Source organism: Cervus canadensis, chromosome 1 (assembly GCF_019320065.1).
Source record: "Cervus canadensis isolate Bull #8, Minnesota chromosome 1, ASM1932006v1, whole genome shotgun sequence".
Classification (NCBI taxonomy): Eukaryota; Metazoa; Chordata; class Mammalia; order Artiodactyla; family Cervidae; genus Cervus; species Cervus canadensis.
The window spans coordinates 124536836-124554675 of NC_057386.1; the positions used below are offsets into that span (position 1 = coordinate 124536836).

General features: G+C 43.7%; 1 protein-coding gene across 10 annotated transcripts in view; it reads right to left on the minus strand.

Annotated features, from left to right (window-relative positions):
- KDM2B (lysine demethylase 2B) overlaps positions 1-17840 on the minus strand; it is a 115113-nt gene that overhangs the window by 41506 nt on the left and 55767 nt on the right. For all 10 annotated transcript variants that reach the window (XM_043441253.1, XM_043441237.1, XM_043441227.1 and 7 more), the window contains one exon: positions 2098-2184. In XM_043441253.1, coding sequence (XP_043297188.1) covers positions 2098-2184 — 87 coding nt within the window. The remainder of the gene's footprint in view (positions 1-2097; positions 2185-17840) is intronic.

Sequence of the window (17840 nt, forward strand, 5' to 3'; positions counted from 1 at the left end):
CAGAAATACAATGTGAGCCACATAAGTACTTGAAGCCACTCTTTAAAACATAAAAAGAGAAAAAAAAAAAAACATAAAAAGAAACAGGTGAAATGAGTATTAATAATCCATTTTGTTTAATGGATTATCGGGCTTCCCTGGTCACAGATGGTAAAGAATCTGCCTGTAATGCAGGAGACCCGGGTTTGATTCCTGGGAAAGGAAGATTCCCTGGAGGAGGGCATGGCAACCCACTCCAGTATTTTTGCCTGGAGAATTCCATGGACAGAGGAGCCTGGTAGGTTACAGTCCATGGGATCACAAAGAGTCGGACACAATTGAGTGACTAACACACAAATATGATCATTTCAACGAGGGTTGGCCAGATTCAGCAAATAAAAATACAGCCATATTACATTTCAGAAAAGAAGAAAAGCTCTTTTTTTTAGCATAAGTATATCCCATGTAATATAGGGGACATATTAAACTAAAAAACTGTCTGTTTAATTGTCTGAAAATCTGAAGTTCAAATTTAAATGAGCGTCCTTTTTAAAATCTGGCAACCCTAATTTCAACATGCAATCAATATAAGTGGTATTGTACACTGTTCTTTTTTATATTGTCTTTAAAATCTGTTATGTATATTATTACTGACAGCACCTCTTAATTTAAGCTTGCCGTATCTGAAGTGCTCAATAGCCACACATGGCTCATGGCCTTTTGGACAGTACAGATAGAGAAAGTTCTAGAAAGTTCCTCTCAGTGTTTTTTATAACAGTAAAAAATCAGAAATTAGCAAAATACCCATTAACAGGAAGGCTGCTTAGGTTACAACTAACATTTAGAGAACTTACCATGAGTCAGCCCTCGCCCTATGGACTCTGCATGCATTAATTTTAGTCCTCACAATGACTATTCAAAGTAGATACTGATATAACACCTTTCTACAAACGAGGAAGTAAGGTTCTTGGAACTCATATAACTTGCTCAAGAAAGTGAGGAAAACAAGACAGACTGATGATAGATGAATGGGTTCATATATATATATCCCACCCTAGATACACCAAAATGTTATTGGTTTTCTCTGGACGGTGGACACTGGGGCAGGTATTAGTTGAAAGTTAGGTCTCCGCTGTCAATTAGACCTCTTTGCATCCTCGGCTCTGCCAAGTAACCTAACAAGTAACTTCGCCTTTTTAAGCCTCGGTTTCCCCATCTGTAAAACAAATCATAAATGTCTATCCACAGGATTGTGGGAGTCTAAATAAAACAGGGCATGTAGAGGACTAAGCAAGGCAACCTGCCCCTGGTAAGTTCTCAGTGACATCACTGCTACTCTTCTCAGCATCTTTGTCCATTCCTGTTTGATTAGATTTTTCAGAGAGAGCATCAACTCTTCTTGTGTTTTTGGTTTTTTGGTCACACTGCAAGGCATGCAGGATATTAATTCTCTGACCAGGGATTGAACCTGTGTCCCCTGCAGTGGAAGCACAGAGTCCTAACCACTGGACTTCCAGGGAATTCCCAAGCATCCATTTAGAAAGAGAAAATAAGTTAACTTTGAAAAGAGGAGAAAACAGAGATTTCCTGTGGTGAAACAGGGATTTCATGGTGATCTAGTGGCTAAGACTCTGTGCTCCCAATGCAGGGGGCCTGGGTTTGGTCCCTGGTGAGGGAACAAGATACTACATGCTGCAACTGAAGATTCCACATGCCTCAACTAAAACAGACACAGTCAAATACATAATTTTTTTTTAAAGGAGAGAACAGCCCATGAAGCAGCTGGAGGACAAAGGAAGGAAGGAGACAGAGAAGAAAGGAGAGAGGGGAGGAAAAGAAGAAAGATCACCCTATGACAGGCAATGGTGAGGTGTCATCTCCCCGCAGTTTTCTGAGTGACCACAAGGGGGCACTGCCTGCAGTTTCCACAGCAAGGGAAAATGATCCCCCTTTGAAAAACAGAAACTTGAAAGGAAAAAAAATCACCAGCACCATTCATCTTGACTCTCGCAGGCCTCTCCCTGGAGTTCCCCCTGAAAAGCTGCTGACATTCATCTTACAGGAGATGTGAAAAAGCAGTGGATACAGTTTCCCAGCGGTGGGTGATCTGTGTCTTACCTTTGGAGTCTTCTTTGGCCAAGTGACTACGGGGACCCCAGTGATGGCCAGACTGGGGTCGTCCTCCGCGTGCTCCTTCAGGACATTCTGTGGTCAAGCAAAGGAGCCAGATTAGCCCAGGGTACAGGAGATGTCTCTGAAGGGAGTGGAGGCTGGCCCTTACCCAGCAAAGCACAAAGTTCTCTGCAGCTTCACTGCCTGGCCCTTGACTCCACCAATACTCACACGCTCAACAGAAGCCAAGTTGCCAGGGTTCCCCAGGGTCCGCCAAACACAAAACATCCCCTTCTCCAAGAAAGTTCTTAAAAAACAAATCGCCCACCTCCCTGAGACTTCCACGAACGTACTGCTCACTGATCATACGACAACAAACATTTGTCCAGAGCACCAAAGACTCTCACGGACCCAACCTCCTTTAATCCTTACAGAGTCCGCTGGGAGGTGCTGGGCAGTGGTCTAACAAATCCTCTAATGTACACGAATTCAACTACATCCTCAGAGAAAACAAACAAAGCAACCATGAGGTCTCACCTATAAGCTCTGACTCTGGCTTTTCTACCAGTCAGCAAGCAAGCCCTAGGTCCTCTCATCCTGGTGTGTAAAGACATGTCTTTGTTTTTTGCATCAAGGTCCCTAAACGTAAGTATATACTCAGTCAAATGGGCTGTGATGGACACACTTCCAGACTTTGTGCGGGCCTCCCACATGGCACTTCACGGTCACTCCGTTGTAGGTGGTTTCAATGCTTTACAGGGTAATCCCGACTTTATCAGCTTTTGGTGTTGTGTGCAGCCAACTGCAGAACCTCGTTAAGGTGTAAGATGTCACTCCACTGAATTATCCCTACCCAGTAAGGCAACCAAGATTCAGAAATGCTCCAAGGATTTGGATGCCATCCCAGACCAAGAGGGCAGAGCCCTGAACCCTGTTCTCTGGCACCAGACTTCCTGCCCCATGACCATGTCACACACGGGATTTGGGGCTGCATCCACACCATGCCATAAAAAAGTGTTGAGGGATGGACAGGAAACTGTTACTGGTCTATTCTGACCCCGACCATTAATTTTTGGATTGTACAAAAAACACTCCTGCAGAGACATCCAAGGACAGAGTAAGTTGCACTGGAGCACTTAACAGGAAGTGCAAAAGAGCTCAGAGAAGATAAATGTAGGTGAAGATGATTTTAAACTCACTTTCCCTAGTCTTCACCAGAAAGAATCCAATTCACTTCTAATTTATTCTCCTTATTTTCCTGCTTTAATTTTCAATTGGTTGCCTGATTTTTCAAACTGTGCTTTATTACCTCCAACACACCTGAATAACTCCCTCCTCTTCCCACGGAAGGAGGCCAACAGCAAGGTCAGGGGCTTGGGCTCCGGGTTCAATTCTCAGCACGTACAACTTTCTTTAACTCCAAAAGTCAACGTCAATGATTTATAAATGCTGTTTTTATAAAATGTCTTGGTTCACTGCGATATCCCCCAGCCTTATACAATGACTAACCTACGGTAAACCTCCAGTAAATATCTTAAAAAAATGAAGCCACAAATCCCCAAAGAGGGACTTTCTGCTGAATGTCTGACCTCAAATCTGTCAAGGTTGACACACACAAGCGAACTCTGAGAGACTATCACAGCCAAGGGGCGAGAGAAAGGACACAAGGAAAAACTGAGGAAAAGTGAATAAATTATACAGGTTACTTAACAATAATGTATCAATACTGGTTCATTAGAAGTAACAAACGGACCATATTAAGGTAGGAAAAGGACCATATTAAGGTGGGGGAAACTGAGGGTGAAGAGTATGTGGAAACGCTGTATTACAATCTGCAGAATTTTTCTGAAAATCTAAAACTGTTCAAAAACACAAATTAACAAATTACACTTCTAAAACAATTTTTAAATAATTTTAAAACAATAGCAATGAGCAAATAATCATTTTTAAAATGCCAATCAGACAGTAGTAACAGTTACAATAAAGGAAAACAGGATTCTTAGGCTGCCAATTTTGTTAACACCTATGCGGCATATTTAAAAAGAAATAGAACAGACGAGAAACAAGCAGACACGATTCATCTCACGTATGGACTTCACATGGAGCATCAGAGGCAACCAAAAGCTGGGGCAGTGACAGCGATCGTGCCTGAAGGAAGGAGTATTTCATCACTAACATTGTTTTTTGTTTGTTTGTTTTGGGTTTTTTTTTTTGGCTGCACCACCAAATCTTAGTTCCCCAATCAAGAATACAGAACCCGTGACCCCAGCAATGGAAGCACAGAGTCCTAACCACTGGATTGCCAGGGAATTTCCACTGACAGTGTTTAGAATTGCCAATTCCTGGTGATGATAAAAAGCAAATCAACTTTCTATCAGCTTCTTTTTTAATTATTGCTTTCACAAACACTGCAGACACTGCACCCCTCAGAACTTGCATCTGAATGGGCCATTTCCAGGGCCCTCTCCCCACCTCGGTCCACTTCTCGGAGTAGATGGAACTAGCCAGGTTGAGAGGTAACTGTAAACATCAGGAGGGCAGGCACCTCACATTCTGTTGAATGAAAGGATGAGAGTAAGAGGTACTGAGGTCTTGCTCTGTGGCGGGTTATGTCCACACTCTCATCCAATCCTCTTGACCACCCTGTGGGATGAACTATCGTTTCCACAGTGCAGATGAGAAGGGCAGGGCTCAAGGCGAGAAGGGAACTGTTGAATATCACTCAGCCAGGAAGGGGTGGAGACTCTTGACGACCTGGGCTCTTTAACCTTGGCATCATTCAGCCCACCTCTGAAAAAGGGAATGGAGCTGTGTTCACAGCTACACTGTTCACAACAGCCAAAAACCAGAAACAACCCAAGTGTCCATGGATGGATAAATGGATAACATACAAACCATGGAATATTATACAGCCTGAAAAAGGAAGGGAATTCTGTCACATGCTATAACACGGATGAACCTGAATGACATTACGCTCAGTGAAATAAGCCATACACAAAAGGACAATTACCACATGATGCCACTAATATGAGGCACCTAAAGCAGTAAATTCATAAAAGCATATAGTAGAAAGCTGGTAGCCAAGGGTAGGGGAAGGGGACAAGTGGGGAGTTACTGTTTAATGGATATGGAGGGTATTTTCTTACTTTAATTTTTTTTCTGGATATAGAGTTTTAAGTTTGGGAAGATCAAAAAGTTCTGGCTATGGATGGTAATGGTTGCACAACAATGGAAATGTACTTAATGTCACTGAACTGAACACTTAAACATGGTTAAAATTTTATGTTATGTGTATTTTACCACTGGCTGAGGGGTGAAGAATCCACTCGCCAGAGCAAGGGACTCGGGTTCAGTGCCTGGGTCAGGAAAATCCCCTGCAGGAGGGCATGGCAACCCACTCCAGTATTCTTGCCTAGGAAATGCCATGGACAGAGGAGCCTGGTGGGTTATAGTCCACAGGGCTGCAAAACAGTGCAGACACTACTTCGCAACTAAATAACAATATTTTTAACTATTATATTTTAAAATATTTTTATCTGTTTTTAACTGGGGAGGAAGAAGTGGGGCAAAGCAGTCCCTCCCTAAGGAATGGATCCAGGACTTCCCAGAATGGTGGTACAGTGGTTGAAAATCTGCCTGCCAATGGAGGGAACATGGGTTTGATCCCTGGTTGGGGGAGATTCCACATGTTGAGGAGTAACTAAGCTGGCGAACCACAACTCCTGAGCCTGAGGCATGCCTAGAGCCCATGCTCTGCAACAAGGAAGCCTCCACACTGAGAAGTCCACACACCACAACAAAGAGAAGCGCACTCTCTTGGTAACTAGAGAGAGGCTCCCTGTAGCAACAAAGACCCAGCACAGCCATAAAGAAAGAAAGGAATGGATTCAAGACCGTCTAGAAAGTACAAGTTGGGTACATACTACCTCTCTCGTTAAACTTCTGCTGTTATGCCTGGGACAACACTAGTTTTAGAGTCAGAAGATCTGGGACAACCTGTGTGATTTCAGGTAAGCCACAGCTTCCTAATGTGTGGTCCTGGGGTAGAACAGTGATGTCTGCACCTTGATAGGAGGTTACGAAGCTGGAGCATTTGTTAGGAACAAATGCTTTGGAACATTTATTGAGTGCTTGCCCTAAACGTTAAAATAATCCCAACTGGGAGACTTCCCTGGTGGTCCAGTGGTAAAGAATCCACCTTCTATGCAGGGGATATGGGTTCAATCCCTGGTCTGTGAACTAAGATCTCACACGCCATGGGGCAACGAGGCCCACAGGCCACAACTAGAGAAACCTGCACGCTGCAATAAAGACCCAGCAGGCACAGCCAAAAAAGAAAAAAAAAAAAAATTCCCCTATCAGTGGGGTAGGACTGATTCTCCCTGTTTCACAAAAGCAGAAACTTGAGAGAGGTTCAGTGATATAGTTCAAGGTCACACAGCTGAGAGGTGGGCGGAAGTTGGCATTGACCTGGTCCATCTGACGACAAGCCTAAGGAGTAACACTGGGTGATAAAGCCTCAGGAAATTGTGGTAGCAACCTCTCCAGCTGATCCTACCCCATTATTAAAAAGACACCTAGGAGAAAATCTGGGCTTATAGTTACCATTCAACTCACAAATACAGAAGTGAATCACTGTCACCTATTCCTTGCAAATAAGAAAGAACTAATTTGACTACTAATGCCTTTATAAAGCATCTCAAACAGCTCCCCCCAAATCACAGAAGAGGTTTGCACCCCCCTCCCCATATCACAGAAGAGGCTTGCATGACCAAATTGGGCCTGCACAACGATGAAGTTTTGTTGACATTTCATGGTTCTTACTAACCCATATGAATTTCACACCCTCCTTCACAATACATCAGTTTGTTTTATCTAAAAATAATGTTTCCTGCCCACCCCCCAAAATCATTAACAAAAAAAGAGCTTTTCAGGAAGATAGTGCATGTTTAACCAAAGCTTATATGGTTATGAATATATGTACAGATACCTTGCCATATGGTGGGGGGGGGGGGGGGGCAGGGCAGAGGACTTCCACAGGACTTTCTGCCCCCACCCCTCATCCCAATCTTTAACTCTAGGCTGGGGATGACAAACTCAAATGCCTCTAGGAACCAATCAGGTAAAATGAAAAATATAAATGGACCAGAAAGATAAGAGAGTGGTGTGGTCACCTATGGCAAACTAGAGACCACATGCCCTGTTTAAAGATAGCAGATGCTTCCTAATTTCAACCTATTAACCTCCTGTGGGAATAAAAGCCCCACTAGATCTCTGATTTTCCAAAAGAAACCTAAGATCCAGAGTTTTATTTGAAATCTCTCCAATTTCAAATGTTGGCGACTGAACATTTAAAAAAAAAAAAATAAACAACACTTGTGAGCCAAATATATCTGTGGGCTGGCTTGGGCCATGGGGTGACCAGTTTACAAAGACTGCTCTGCATATGACTGAAAATAATGACTGCTTGCCTTGGTGTGGTTTGAGTTTCCTTCTGAACTGTCTCAAGATTTCCTGTCACTTCACTATCAGAGCTGGAGTTGGTGACTCACAAGCATTAAAGTGAGGCAGGCCTCTTTAGAGTAATGTCTGGTTACAAAATCTATTACTGAAGTCATAAGTATATTAATAATTAAGACATAATTAAAATTAACAGACACCTCCCCAAGTATCCTTGAGTCGGGGCATCTCACAAACTTCCCTGAAGGAAGCAATACCTCTCCATGTGTGGCTGTCAGTGGCCACCAGGGGGCGCTCTGGGCCCTGTCCCTCAGGGAAGTATTGTGTTCTCATTTGTATGTGACAGGCTGCAGGAAGAGGAGATTATTCTAATTGGACTTCTTCTCTCTGAGAAATAAATTGCGCTGAAGGGAATCATGTCACTGGCTTCCCTGGGCTCTGCCAGAATTTATACACTCCCTGGGGCTCTTAGAAGCAGAGACGAGGAAGCCTGGGTGCCTGCACCAGCCCAGCACTCTTTGGGTTATACCATACAAGCCTTTTAGTAGGAAATCACAGGGCAGGGTTTCTAGAAAGAGAAAGACTGGGGTCACCAGGCCCTTTCTGCTAGAAACTGCCCTGCTTTTGACCTAACAAGATAACCACAGACAATGGATAAGCTGGGCTTCCGCTCTTCCTGATGCCAACTTCTCTCAAAAAGCTTAATTAGTCAACAATGGATTCAGGCCCCATGCTCCCCAGAATGCGGCGTTAATAATTAGAAACTGCATCTATAACTGTGACTAAAAATATCAACACTGTGACAATAAAGCGGAGGCAAGCATCAGCAAAGCGGCACTAACCACAGGCCTGTAGAGGGAGAGTAGCACGGCACGGACTAGCTCAGGCTGCTGCTGTGGGGAACTCAGCAGTCTCAGGGGTCCCTCCTGGCCACAGGTAAGGACCCCTGCAAGCAGGCATCAATGCACCTTGGGTCTCCCAAGATCCCTCCCTCCACTCCAGCCCAACCATCTTGTTCAATTCAGTTCAGTCACTCAGTTGCGTTTGACTCTTTGCAACCCCATGAACCATAGCATGCCAGGCCTCCCTGTCCATCACCAACTCCCGGAGTTTACCCAAACTCATGTCCATTGAGTCGGTGATTCCATCCAACCATCTCATCCTCTGTCGTCCCCTTCTCCTCTTGCCCTCAATCTTTCCCAGCATCAGGGTCTTTTCAAATGAGTCAGCTCTTTGCATCAGGTGACCAAAGTATTGGAGTTTCAGCTTCAATCAGTCCTTCCAATGAACATTCAGGACTAGATCTCCTTTAGGATGGACTGGTTGGATCTCCTTGCAGTCCAAGGGACTCTCAAGAGTCTTCTCCAACACCACAGTTCAAAAGCATCAATTCTTTGGCACTCAGCTTTCTTTATATTCCAACTCTCACATCCATACATGACTACTGGAAAAACCATAGCCTTGACTAGACGGACCTTTGTTGGCAGAGTAATGTTTCTGCTTTTTAATATGCTGTCTAGGTTAGTCATAACTTTCCTTCCAAGGAGTAAGTGTCTTTTAATTTCATGGCTGCAATCACTATCTGCAGTGACTTTGGAGCCCCCGAAAATAGTCAGCCACTGTTTCCACTATTTTCCCATCTATTTGCCATGAAGTGATGGGACCGGATGCCATGATCTTAGTTTTCTAAATATTGAGTTTTAAGCCAACTTTTTCACTCTCCTCTTTCACTTTCATCAAGAGGCTCTTTAGTTCTTCTTGTGCCTGACTGCAAAAACCCATCTGTACTGTGTTTAACTGCATCTCTCAAGAAGATATGTTCAGGGGATTCCCTGGCGGTCCAGTGGTTAGGACTCTGCGCTTTCATTGCCAAGGGCCCAGGTTCAACCCCTGGGTCACGGAAGTGCACAAGCCCCGAAGTGTGGACAAAAATAAATAAATAAAGATATGTTCAAGTCCTAATTCCTGTTACCTGTGAATGTGACCTTACTTGGAAAAAGGGTCTGAGCAGATGTAATTAGTGAAGGGATCTTAAGAAGTAATTTTGGGGGCTCCCCTGGTGGTTCAGAGGTTAAAGCGTCTGCCTGCAATGCGGGAGACCTGGGTTTGATCCCTGGGTTGGGGAGATCCCCTGGAGAAGGAAATGGTAACCCACTCCAGTATTCTTGCCTGGAGAATCCCATGGTCAGAGGAGTCTGGTAGGCTACAGTCCACGGGATCGCAAAGAGTCGGACACGACTGAGCGACTAAATAAAAAAAAAAAAAAAAAAGAAGTAATTTTGGATAGGGTAGACCCTATATCCAGTGACTGACGTCTTTACAAAAGAAAGGAGGGGGGCTTCCCTGATGGCTCAGTGGTAAAGAATCCACCTGCCAATGCAGGAGACATGGGTTTGGTTTCTGAGCTGCGGCTATCCCACATGCCTCGGAGCAACTAAGCCCATGTGCCACAACTACTGAAGCCCATGTCCCCTAGAGCCCGTGCTCTACAACAAGAGAAGCGACTGCAATGAGAAGCCTGTGCACCACAATGAAGAGGAGCCCCTGCTTGCCACAATTAGAGAAAAGTCCGCACAGCAACAAAAACCCAGCAGAGCAAAATATAAATAAAAATTTTTTTTAAAAAAGAGAAAGGAGAGGAGATTTGAACAGAGACATAAAGGAGAAGGCCATGGAGAGACAGAGGCAGAGACTAGAATGACACAGCCACAAGCTAAAGAACTCCAGGCAATACCAGAACCTGGAAGAGCAAGGAAGGATCCTCCCCAGAGCCTTCCCAGGGAGCACACCTCGATTTCTGACTTTTAGCCTCTGGAACTGTTGTAGAATAAATTTTTATTGTTCTAATCCACCAAGTTTGTGGTCATTTGTTATGGCAGCCCACAGGAAACTAACACACCACATTTGTCTTAGTACATCACAATTAAAGGGAGCTTCCCTGGTGGCTCAGTGATGAAGAATCCGCCTGCCAAAGCATGAGACTCGAGTTCTATCCCTGCGTAGGGAAGGTCCCCTGGGGAAGGAAATGGCAACCTACTCCAGTATTCTTGCCTGGAAAATTCCATGGACAGAGGAGCCTGATGGATTAGAGGAGCCCTGTCTTCTCCTTGGAGTCACAAAAGGAGTTGGACACAACTCAGAGACTAAACAACAGCAAACATCATGATTAAAAGCTTATTAGCTACATGATTTGGGCAAATCACCACATCTCACTGAGACTCAGGTTCCTGTCTAAGAAATGGAATAATAACTGTCCCCATCTTGCCAGGATCATAACGCATGAAAGGTATTTGGCATGTGGATAATGCTCAATAAACGTTGCGTGCATGCATGCTAAGTGTCTGACTCGTTGTGACCCTATGGACTGTGCCAACGTCTTCTGCATTGGCAGGCAAGTTCTTTACCACTAGTGCCACCTGGGACCAGAAACAAATGTCAGTCAATCTCTTTTGGCTTATGCCATATTTCCAGTTGGGATACGCTGTTCCCATTCTCTGTTTGCAGAATTCATCCATTTAACAAGTTTTAAGCATAGGGGGAAAAAAATTTTAAGTTTATTTAGTTGGAACGACAGTTTAAAAGCTGATTTAGCAAAAAAAAAAAAAAAGTAATTAATTAATTTAAAAAATAAAATAAAATAAATAAAAGCTGATTTAGCTATACAACTAGAGGGGATAAAAATGTGATTCAGGGACCAAGAAGGTAATTTTAAGCCAGAAGGACCCCTAAATGGCATGGACCAACATATCCATTTTTCAGGTCTAGGGGTACACAGGTGTCTAGAACTCAGATCTTCTGCCCCTAACTGGTCTCCTACATTCTCCTGAGGTGGTACCAGCAGCGGACTCAGAATACACGTGGCTTATTTGGCTCCTTAGGTGACAGGCCTGTCTCATTTATCCCTGCATCAATGCTCTATCCATTTACAGCTCATCCAAAATACCAAACCCAGGGCTCAGTATAACATGCAGCCTCGGGCAGAACAGCCTCAGCAACTACTGGAGGCCTGACCCACTGACCAGGCTGAATCTGGTTGTTCTCTGTTTTCTATACTCTGGGTCATCTTCAGGGTGTGAGCAAAACAAGCTGTAGCCCTCCCACTGGCTTCCCACCTTCTGGCTCCCCTGAAGCAGGCAGGGTATGATGACTTTTAAAAAGCCAACAGTGTTGAAGGTCTGGGTTCTACATCTCACTGTTTCACAAAAGAGCAAGACCCAGGAAGGGCAACTTAGATAAGCAGGTGTGTTCTTGGGCCCAGACCTGATGACCCCAAGGGAGAAAAGCTGCACCTTCCTTTTAAAGTCGTGAGTTTCACACACACTCTCACACTTAACCCTTAATGAGCCTGCTCTCACTCCACAGTATCAGCGAGCTCAGCTGTAGCTCACTGAGCACTTAAAGGCCCTGTTCTAAGGCTTTTTTAATATGTCACCTCACTAAACTCGAAGAGACATGATTCTTTCTATCCCTATTTTACTGTATTCCCCCAGAGCGGTCAGCTGATTAATGGATGGTGCAGGGGAGTCAGCCCGATTCCAGAACCTTTGGTCTTAAAAGATAATACCTGTTTGGGTGATACACTCTTATTTTAGATTGTTTCCCATTTGGGTTTTGATGAAAGAGCAATACCACTGATCTCTTTTTTAGTGTTTGAAAATAAAAATGGTAACACCTGAAAGCAGGCACCCCTCACTGTCTCTTTCAGCTCCTTGATTCCACTCTGCCCCACAATTCTATGCAGCCCCATAGTTCTGTGCAGTCCCATAACTCCATGCAGCCCCATAATTCCTTGCAGACCCACAATTCCATGTAGCCCCATAATTCTATGCAGTCCCATAATCCCACACAGACCCACAATTCTATGCAATCCCACAATTCCATGCAGACCCACAGTTTTATGTGGCCCCATAATTCCATGCAGCCCCATAATTCCATGCAGTCTCACAATTCCACCAGTTGCATAACTCTGAGGCCCCATAATTCCATGTAGCCTGACAACTCCACCAGTCTCATAATTCTGTGAGGCCCCCACAGTTCCATGCAATAAGAAAGATGGTTATCCACAGTGCATTGGTGTTTCCACCCTTAGCCAGATACTCTGGCAGCCAAGGGAGCATGGAATCATGTAAAAGAGAGCTTCCCATTATCTTAATTAACAAGGACAGCTGCAGAATCACCTGGCAAAAACATATCTAACAAACACTCTCCCATCTCCTATCTCAGTAGTGACTACACACTTAGGCTCAAGTCCTCACAAGCTTGCAACGCATCTGGTTATTTTCAAGTCATTTACAACTACTTAGAGTAATGCCCATATGCCCTCCTTCTCTCCCATCAGGAGCCTCAGCTCTCTCCTTGAGTTCTAGTCGAAAGTATAGACTCTTCAAGGAAGAACAGCATGCAGGCCAATTCCCATCTCACTATGAGTTAGTCTGTCCACCGATTAATAGTTGCCAATCCAAGAAAGAAAAGGGAAAAAGACAATGCACTGAATTGAACAGCACATGTGTGTGTGCACAAACACACAAGCACTCAAGTCAGTCATGTCCGACTCTTTACGACCCCATGGACCGTAGCTCTCCATGCCCCTCTGTCTGTGGGATTTCCCAGGCAAGAATACTGGAGGGGCGGGTTGCCATTTCCTCCTCCAGGGAATCTTTGCCCCTCAAAATTCAAGTGCATGTAAAACTTCAGAGTATGACCTAGTTGGAAAATGGGTCATACTGGATTAGAATGAGACCTAATCTACAGACTGATGTCCTTATGAGAAGAGAAGACACACAGAAACACAGACTGCCAGTGTAAAAACTGTGGCAGAGACTGGAGGGAGGTAGCCACAAGCCCAGGAACTCTAAGTATTGCCAGCAACCAAGAAAAGCTGGAAGAGACAAGGAAAAAATCCTCCCGTAGAGGCTTCAGAGGAAGCATAGTTTTTGCAGACTTCTAGCTCTCAGAACCAAAAGACAATGAATTTCTGTTGTTTGAGCCAGTCTATGGTACTTTCTTACAGCAGCGCTAGGAAACTAATACAGGTGGGAATCATTAACCCTTAAGCAGGGATAGAGATGCTGAAAGGCAGGGAAAGAGCACAGGAACAGTGGGGAGCTGGTCAAAGTCAGTCTGACTCTCCTTTGCCTGCTATCTAAGAATGGCTAATTTTTCTCTGAGGGCTTACTAAGAGAGCTAGGTGCTCATTACCTCGTTGTCCCACACAATAATTCAGTGACCGAGGTCCCTGTTATTATCCTTATTTTACAGTGAAGATACTCTGATGTCAATCAGTTACACACTTAAGAATGGCCAAGGAACCACAGAATCCGGGCCCTGGAGGAACACAGCACGTTTAGTCTAATATCTTAGATTTACAGATAAGTACACAGAAAGGTGAGGCTTCCCTGGTGGCTCAGATGGTAAAGTGTCTGCCTACAATGCAGGAGACCCGGGTTCAATCCCTGGATCGGGAAGATCTCCTAGAGAAGGAAATGGCAACCCACTCCAGGACTCTTGCCTGGAAAATCCCATGGATGGAGAAGCCTGGTAAGCTACAGTCCATAGGGTCGCAAAGAGTCAGACACGACTGAGCGACTTCACATTCATTCATTCATTCAAACAGAAAGGTGATGTGACTTGCTCAAGACCGCACGGAAACAGCTAAGAACAGAAATCAAAATAGAAGGAAAGCATGTTTCATGTCCCAATTTTCTGTTTTCCCATTGCACACAGGCCAATATCCTGCAACCCTAACAGAATAATTGTCTTAAAAGAGAGTCAGGCTCCTCTAGTGGCTCAGTGGGGAAGAATCCGCCAACCAATGCAGAAAACATGGGGGTTCAATTCCTGATCTGGGACTATCCCACCTGCCTTGGAGTAACTAAGCCTATGAGCCAAAACTGCTGAGCCTGTGCTCTAGAGCCCAGAGCCCCAACTACTGAGTCCACATGCTGCGACTACGGAAGCCAGTAAGCCTAGAGCCTGTGTTCTACAACAAGAGAAGCCAATGCAATGAGAAGCCCCTGCTCACTGCAGCTAGAGAAGGCCTGCATGCAGCAACGAAGACCCAGCATAAACAAAATTAAATAAGTATTTTTAAAAAAGAAACAGACACAAAAAAGGAAGCTTTAAAGGGACAAAAGCAAGTATGAACCAATTTTTTTTAAAAAATTCATATATATATATATATATGTTTATATACATTGATGTGAGGGAAAAAGCTCCAAAAGTATGTTCAGCAGATGACTAACAGAGGTTATTCTCCAGGAAGTGAGAACTGAGGAAGGAGACATTTTCTATCCTGTAACCTGTAATGTTTATTTAAAAAAAAAAAAAAAAAACACAACACCAATCACTTAAGATTAAATTTATACTCAAAACCCCCCCCCCCCCCCCGGCCATGCAATGTAGCTTGCAGGATCTCAGTTCCCCAAATAGGCACTGAAAACCCAGGCAACAGCAGTGAAAATCTCAAATCCTAACCACCAGGCTACCAGGGAACTCCCTACACTTACAACTCTTAGATATATGAGCTATACAGAATAAATAAGTCCATAAAGACAGAATGCAGGTGGTTCTGCCTAAAGTGATGAAAAAGTTCTGAACTAGACAGAGATAGTGGCTGCACAATACTGTGAGTGTACTTAATACCACTAAACTGTACACTTTAAAATGGTGAAAATTAAAAAGAAAAGAAAAGAAAAAAAAAGAAAAAAAAATGGTGAAAATTGTAAATCTTCTTTCTTGAAGAATCTTCTTTCTTCAAGATTCTAAGCTGGTGATCTAGTCAGTATAATTAACCAACTAATGAAAATGGTAAATATATGTTACCACAATTTAAAAACGTACATTATGAATGAAAGAAAAAGAAAAGAATTTCTGGTAAAAGCTAAAACCTAGCCATCTGGAGACTGACATTAATATTAATACTTTGAGGAGTGTCTCTAATCCCAGGGGCTCTGGTTACCATGAGCCACCATTAGCAGCCATCTCTGAGGCCTCAGAGAAAGAAACAGAAGAAAAGACATCATCTTTTTGCCACAGAAGTCAAAGATCATGGCTGATCAATCATCAAGGGGGAACCAACACTGGTGAGAAACACAAATCATTCAATAGTAGTGGGAGCGGGGGGCATCAGCTAAGAATTCTATCTGGAACCCACATTCCTAAGCTGACTTTTATTTCTCAGCCAGTGCAAAAGAAACCCCAACATCTGAGAAGAGAGAACAAAAGGACCTAAAGCGTGCAGCCAGGAAGAAGCTTTTCACCCTCTGTGATAACACACTCATTCTAGAAGCTAGTCTTAGGTTCAAAATCTCTTCTGGGTCTCCAGGGACTGGGAGGGGCTGATAGCCTGACCAGACAGCCAGGAAGTAGCTCTCCCTACTCTGGAAAAGACGATTGGTCCACTTCCCCCACACAGGCCATACAATACTCAGAGATGAAAGCAGAGGCTCCAATTTTCCTGGGGCTTTAAGGAGACTTGTCCACCCAATTTATAAGCTCCTTAGCCTGAAAAGGCTTTCCTCAGACAAGACTCAAGACCATAAATATCTCTGAAGACAAGTTAAGTCAATAAATAAGCTAAGTTGGCTAGATTATACCAAAATGAGATGTGTGAGCCTAATGATAAGCCAACACTCAAAAGGCAGTAGGGAGTGGTGGGGACTGGGGTATATAAGATCACTTGCTACTCATTTCTTGCTGCTTAGAGTCAGTCATCTGGAGAAGGAAATGGCAACCCACTCCAGTATTCTTGCCTGGAGAATTTCATGGACAGAGGAGCCTGGTGGGCTACAGTCAATGGGGTCACAAAGAGTCGGATACAAGTGAATGACTAACTTTCACTTTCAGAGTCAGTCAGAAACATAAGCCAGGATAGCCAAGATATTTTATATAATCCTCTTGATTTTTTTTCTTTTTCACTTACTCTTCTGATTTTTTTAATGTTGGCAAATAATTACAAAAATATGTTCAATACCGCACAGGTCAAATGCCATGCCTAGAGGCTAGATTTTGTCCTTAGACTACCAATTTACAGTCTTTGTCCCAGGACCAAACAAATCTGTTGCCTGTTCTGTAAAGAATGCCATTAGCAGTCAGCTTAAGACTTTCTTCCTAAATTCAGAGTGGCCTCCGAGAAGAGAATCAGTTTCTCTACAGCAGCCAAACAAAGCATGGTCTAGTAGGTAAGCGCATGGACTTTCCCATCGAGCAGTACATGTGGCCTTGAGCAAGTTACTTAACCTAATCTGTACCTCAATTTTCCCATTTGTAAAATGGGGGTAACAAAAGTAACACAGAGGGTTGCTAGGAGATTTAAATGAATTTATATATGAAAAAGACCTATAGGAGCACACAGTAATTGAAATCCATTCATTATCACACATCATCATGAGCTACCATTGAGCCCCAAGGTGGGGGTTGGGGAGGAAAGAGGCTGGGATTCTTGAAATTTGTCTAAGCTCCTACCCCAGGCCTCCTTCACACCATCACGGGCCTAGGCTGAATCTAGCCTCAGAGGGCCATCAGGTGGGCACAGGTGAGGGATACAAGAGGCTGAATCCTATCCCTAGAAAGAAATCTGACCAACCAGGGACTAGGAACACTGCACATGAACATAAAGTAAAAAAGGCTCTCCACAACACTTCCTTTTCAGATGAACATGTGTTTTTTAAACTCATTTACAACATTTTGAAACTCTAATGCTATTAGTGGTATTATTATTGATGAAAATACCTGCTTTCATTTTACAGGACCTTAGAAAAGAAAAGTAGCCACACTGCACAATTCTAAGGTTTCCTTTAGGAAACCCAATATCTAAAACTCCATTCCACAAGATTATAGGGTCTTAAGCCTGGGTTCAAGAGCAGGCTCATGAGTCCAAAACCCTCTGATACTGCATGCAAAATTTTGTGTGTATACACGTACTTTCATGAAACTCTCAAGAGGTCAAGCAACCTCCAAATCAGTCAAGAATCAGTTTTAAAAAGATCAATTTGAAAGTAAAGATATGCTTTGCAGGGATATTCATCACAAAGTTCTTTTACTTGGCAATTTCCCAGAGTCATAAGATCTGAATTCACAGCATCTGCAGGGAACACACCTACTATATAAAGTGAGATATACCTGAATTAATGATCCTGTACACCAGCTCCCTCTGCTGGTGGTACCTGTTAAGCTACCTGACAGAGCCCCAGGTCTCACCTCCACCAGACCCCAAGAGTTCAGCCCTGATCACTGAGCACCTCAAGGGCAGCAGAACAGTCTTAATATTTCTATATCCCAGGATCTGACAT